The sequence below is a fragment of the Priapulus caudatus genome, unplaced genomic scaffold (genome assembly GCF_000485595.1).
Source record: "Priapulus caudatus unplaced genomic scaffold, Priapulus_caudatus-5.0.1 Scaffold1088, whole genome shotgun sequence".
Taxonomy (NCBI): domain Eukaryota; kingdom Metazoa; phylum Priapulida; class Priapulimorpha; order Priapulimorphida; family Priapulidae; genus Priapulus; species Priapulus caudatus.
The window spans coordinates 5,399-11,644 of NW_014578149.1; the positions used below are offsets into that span (position 1 = coordinate 5,399).

The following is a 6,246-nucleotide window of genomic DNA, read 5'->3' on the forward strand; positions in this document are numbered from 1 at the left end:
GATAGAGAGAGGGGGAAATATAGGGGAGAGAGAGAAAGGGAAATATAGGGGAGAGATAGAGAGGGTGGATAGCGCGAGAGTGAGCGAGCAAGTGAGAAAGAGCGCGAAATAGAAAGCGAAAGCGAGAGAGAGAGAGAGAGAGAGAGCGGGAAAGATAAATCAAAATGACAGACAGAATGGCGGGGGATCAAGGGCGCGCGCAGACGCGCACGCGAGAGAGAAATAAAAATATTTCAAAGACTAGCGAGCAGTACCAACACCGCCCGACATATAGTCGGCAATAGTGAATCGACGCGCTATAAACAAACGAATTCTATTGCGCGGCCAACACAAAGCAAGTGCCATGCGCGCATGATTAAAACCGCAAACACCGCTAAAACCGCCAATACTGCTAACACCGCTAAACCGCCAATACCGCTGTTCACTGACAATACCGCTAACACTGCCAATACCGCCTATACCGCTAACACTGCCAACGTATTGACACGGCCAACACCGCGGCGGCGCGGCAATGTTAGCACTGCTTAACGAGTTCAGTAAACGGCTGATAGGTCGACCATGTGGGAACTATGGATCGTAACTCGAGCGCAGAGCCGGGACATTACCCTGCATGAAGCCACCCATGGTCGGGTTGCGGGTCAACGCTGGGGTCACAATTAAAAAATATTTGTTTGCCCTAAAGATCAATAAAAAGATTTGAGTCGGCCCCTTTTTGGCGGGTCGGTCGGGTGAGGGCAAACAAACAATATTTTTATTATGGCCCGACCTGCCGACATGACAGCCATTCTCGATCACGTCGCGAAACCACAGGCGCAGATTGAAGTATTGATGATTGAAGATTGAGATATATATTGAGATATATTATATATATTGAAGATTGAGTAAGTGCTAGGCACTTAGAGCTGGATTCATCAAAGGTGCTCAGCACGATGTTAGGCAGTTTGGCTGCGGTATATTCGTTAACCACATGCCTACAAACGTGCTGAGGAGCTGCCTTGCCAAATCTAGCTGCGGCACCGTACGTACGTCATTCGTAGGACGCTTGCCTACGTAACTGGTAGCGTAAACACCAATGATGAATGCAGGCCCTAACCCGCACCGTTTCACCTGAAGACATCACACTGGGAGAGGGGCCAGCGGGAAGGCCTTACCAATTAGCAGGTAAGAAATTTGGCGTGTGCAATTACCAGAGTGCATATGCGTGAGTGTCGCGCGCGCGTGAGCGTGTTTTCATTTCTCTGTGAGCGCAGCTTGCCGCGTGGCCAGCCAGGCGAACGAAGACGACATTAGCATGCCTTTACAGCGTATAAGTAATTGCTAAGCGAAATTGGCACTACCTTATTTATGTCCGTTTCTCATTTTTTTCTTTTCTCTCTCTCTCTCATGTTCTCGTCTGCACACTCTCAGTCAGTCATTAATTACAATATACGCAGCCGATTACACAACCACAAATTAAACACGCATGTACGTAGACACGCACGTACGCACGCATGCACGCACGCACGCACGTACACACGCACGCAAGCGCGCACACACACGCACGTAAACGCGCGCACACACACGCACGTAAACGCGCGCACACACACGTACGTACGCATGCACGCACGCACGCACGTACACACGCGCACACACACGCACGCACGCACGCACGTACACACGCGCACACACACGTACGTACGCACGCACGCACGCACGCACGTACACACGCACGCACGCGCGCACGCACACACACGCACGAGTAGAATTGTGCGTACACACGTAAACAGGTCTTACCAGCACAGCAGGCCGAAGATAACGAGAGCCCACTTCTGACAGGTGATTTGCTGAACTTTGGCCGTAGGTTTCACGCAGCACTGGCACAGCATGTAGATGAACAGTGTCAGGTACGTCAGTGCCAGCCAGAGTACAGGCACACAGCCCCATATCAGCAGCACCTGAAACGTAGCAACAGATCACGACCATGTTAGTCGTAGATTGTAAACAAGTTTGAAATGGCACAATTAAAGACGCTGTAATTAATTGGGGGCCCGTCGTCAAAAACTAAACTATTCTTAACATTAGTCATACCAGTTACTATTTTTTGCCTCAAGGACCGTCGAAGGAAACACAGCAAAGTTACGAGTTTCTCCTATCAGCAATGTATAGATGTCCGGTCTACGAGAAAAGGTTAATGTTTACACTAATGGTAAGACTAATTTCGTTTCTGACAATGGGTGGGCGCCAGCTTAGACCAGGGGGGCAGTGTAAATATTACGGTCTCATTATGTGTTCGGAGAGAGGAGTGCGTAGAAACAAGCCGCGCACGACGTAAACTAACCTGGCGTAATGATGCTGCTGCCTGCATGGGGATGTGAAGCCAGGCCAGTTCGGGGCAGCTGCCTCTAGAGCTGCACTAGATGTGGTGCCAATAGCTGTGAGGATTCATCACAGATAAGGCCGACAATAAAAATGACAGGCAAATTTAATCTCACAGCTACTTGAACCAGGGTTCTCCGACATGAGAGTTCGGTGGGCGACCAGCTTAGACCAGGGTCATCCGACATGAGAGTTCGGTGGGCGCCAGCTTAGACCAGGGTTCTCCGACATGAGAGTTCGGAACTGGCTGCGGCACGCCCTCGCGAAAAACATCACGCCCCACGTGCGAGCCACCGAATTCGTTTGATTGCTAACAGACTGCGAGCTGCGTGTAGCAAGCGCGTGTGTGTGCGCAGCTTCCTCATCCAGTGTGTACACGTACTAGCAACCTGCTGGTGGGAAGCTCTAACAGACCTTGGCAAGAGCAAGCGGCATGCGTTAATCTCAACGAACGACATTACGACCCTCACTGCTGCTGCTGCGTGCGTGCGGGCGTGCGTGGGCGCGCGTGTGTGTGTGTAGGTGTGTGTGCGTGTGTGTGTGTGTGTGTGTGTGTGGTGTGTGTGTGTGTGTGTGTGTGTGTGTGTGTGTGTGTGTGTGTGTGTGTGTGTGTGTGTGTGTGTGTGTGTGTGTGTGTGTGTGTGTGTGTGTGTGCGTGCGTGTGTACGTGTGTGTGTGTGTGTGAGAGAGGGAGCGCGCGCGTGTGTGTGTGTGTGTGCGCGCGCGCGTGTGTGCGGCTTTTTTAAACATTTTTTTTACACATTTTCTTTTTATATCGCATTCCTGACGGGTGCACTTCTGTGTTACGTCACCCAGGCGCGCGCAGCAGCAAGCTTGCGTGCGCGCTCAGCTGTCGTTTCAAAATGCACTTTCTTTCTTGAGATTTTCGGGCATTGAAACCCGCTCTTCAAAAAAAACTCCCCTAATGAGAGCAGCTGAATTCGTTTTATGTACTTTCTTCCCACAGACCATCATTATTTAATGACTATTGCTATCATGTTGAAGTGACGCGAAACCGCGTAATTGGAGGGCAAGCCATACGAGCTAAGTAAGCACGGGAAACGAACGGTGCACGATCATGACTTGTCATAAGATTTTAATGAGGGAACGCGATAGTTTCGTGACTACACATCGACTGTCAGCTATACGAAAATGGTTGTCAATCATTTCTTAGTAACCGTACACGGCAAGCAGTCCGAAGAAAACGCAATTGACCGTACATCTGATTATTAGAAAAGCAGGTGGTTATTAATATATATATGGGGTTGTGGTGTATACTATGTATGTGTGTGGGGACGACGATTGCTTGTGAGTGTGGGAGGGAGTGATATGTGTAAAAGGATTGTGCACGGATATCTGAGGGAGTGATTCGTGTACGCGCATGAGTCGTTACATTCCACACATATCCACACAACACCGAGGTGGTAATTGGCTACCTAAATTAAAACAGTGTAAACTAAGACTAAGTGTAAGTGTCGCTAGTAAAACCTAGTGATAATTTTAGCACGTCAGTCAACGGTTTAATTAAATCTCAATAAAAATGTTAAGATTTGAACGCGCTGAAAATACAAAGTATGTCGGCGGGCCGCTATATATGCTCTTCACACGCAATGCTCGGACCACAGTCTAATCGTCTGGCAGCGTCAGCACTACAAGTGACTGCACCCCAGCCACAGTAGGCCGCATATGTGCGAGTACATGTTTGTAGGCGAGTGTGCGTGCTACAAGCAGGGGCTAATGATGAGCCAGTAACCGACACTACCCGCGCTGTCCACTCCTACCGCTGGAAGGGGTTACAGACTGTTAAAGGGCCCTCCAGACGCGGCCCACAAAGATAAACGACCAGCGAGGGGAATGGCTACAAAAACAAACAACTATGCCAGTAGCGCGGTGATTACTCCATAGTAACTAGTTCGCAGTCATCCACAGCTACTGCTACTGGCCTCTGCCTCCTCCACCCTACCCTGACTGCGTGCCTCCACATATAAATGGATAGTCACGGGAGTACAGTGCAATGTACAGACACGACAACGGCTTGTTTGTGCAAACATGGTGCACAGTGACGACCCTAGTAAAGCGGGGGATAGCGCGCACCCCACTTACAGTGACCACCGCACGCGAGAGAACGTGGTCTCTATATATCAATACACGGTCACACCGTAATGGTGCGAATGCCTTCCACAGACTCCTGATAGCGTAGACGTTGTGTAACAACGACAGTCTTGGAAATGGGTCTAAAACCCCAGCAAGTCCCAAGTTCGAAAACTTCGCGATTTCTACGATATGATCTATAGCGAATTCCATTAAAATGGGCCAGTCCTGCCCGAAAGATACAAGTCCCTGGACTGCGGAAAAGGCTGCTTTCAACACTTACGATAAACGACCCACTACTCGCATACCGTCTACTACTCGCATTTTATAACTGGGGCCCACTATTCCAATTCTATAACTGGGTCCATTATTCTAATTCTATAACGGGGACCACCTATTCCAATTCTGTAACTAGGAACCACCGAATCTCAATCCGTACGGTACTCGCGAGCTAAAGTTTCCTCATTAGCAGAGATTTTCCTGATTGACAGCAGCTCTGTTCGCTCTCACTAACATTTCAACGAGTTGTTGATCATTTCTCACTGTCGACAAAAACTCTCTAATGCACCGTATAACGTCTATAAGGTTCTCGCCTTCCCTACCACCACGTCGTTCATACGTTATCATGATATCTTCATTAAAAAAAACCTAAAAGCTCGGAAGCGTTAACCGGTTCCATGGGACCGACACTGTAGCCACGAGGGATGTCAGAGGTAGCTGAACGCGACCGCCTGCAGTGGAGAAGCTACGTCCACACTGTACTACCCCAGGGCCTATCGAAGGTTAAATCACTCATAGCCACCGCATGTAAGGCTCTAGCAACGAACACTCCCGTTGCGAAGGGATTGATGCAGGTAGTAACCATCGACTGTGCCGCTCTCGTCTCTATATAGCGCATTACACTCGGCTCAGTCTGCTGTCACGATGTCACCAGCTTTTCTATTACAGTGTCACAGGCTTTGATGCCACAGTGTCACCGTTTCTGTTGTCAGTGGCACTGTTTTTACTGTCACATTGTCTTTGGCGCTGGTGTCACTGGCTCTCGTGTCATGGTGCCACCAGTTTTTCTGCCAGTGCCACCGTTTCTACTGTCACAGTGTCACTGGTTCTGATGTCACCATCTCTGCTGCCGCAGTGTACGCAGAGTACCGGCGAAGAGCCAGAACTCTAGTTAGGGCAGAAAGTCATCGCGAGTTTCTAACAGTATAGCGTGGCTTCGTGATTCACTCAAGGCTTCACGATGTACTGCGCAGTGTTGCGGTGAGGATGGAGGTGGGCGGTAAGCCGCGCGTGCTAACAATTGGGAATACCATACCACATGTACAGCTGCTGCTGCTGCTGCTGCTGCTACTACTACAGCTGCTGATGCTGCTACTGCTGCTACTGCTGCTGCTTCTGGTGCTACTGCTGCTACTGCTGCTGCTGCTGCTACTGCTGCTAATGCTGCTGCTGCTACTGCTGCTAATGCTGCTGCTGCTACTGCTGTTGCTGCTGCTGCTGCTGCTGCTACAGCTGCTGCTGCTTGCTGCTGCTGCTGCTGCTGCCTGCTGCTGCCTGCTACTGCTGCTGGTAGGTAGGTAGGTAGGCTGCCTGCATGTATGCTCTCATCGCGGTGTCATACCGCCAGCGCTATACAGACCGTGCGATCGTTCATCCAAACATTTGCTCAGTAATCGAGGAATTCAAAAGCGACTTGCGGTGATCTTCTTTAAACACGGTTTACGCGCACCGGGCGTCGGGGGGGAGGGAGTGGAGGAGAGGGAGGGGGAGGGGAGGGAAAGGGGAAGGAGAAGGGAGGAA

At 50.2% G+C, this 6,246-nt stretch overlaps 1 protein-coding gene across 1 annotated transcript in view; it reads right to left on the reverse strand.

Moving 5' to 3' along the window:
* The window catches only part of LOC106815311 (protein tweety homolog 2-like), a gene marked incomplete at its 3' end in the record, with an annotated part of 14,641 nt that overhangs the window by 2,126 nt on the left and 6,269 nt on the right, over positions 1-6,246 (reverse strand). The window contains exon 2 of the mRNA XM_014819757.1: positions 1,774-1,934. Coding sequence (XP_014675243.1) covers positions 1,774-1,934 — 161 coding nt within the window. The remainder of the gene's footprint in view (positions 1-1,773; positions 1,935-6,246) is intronic.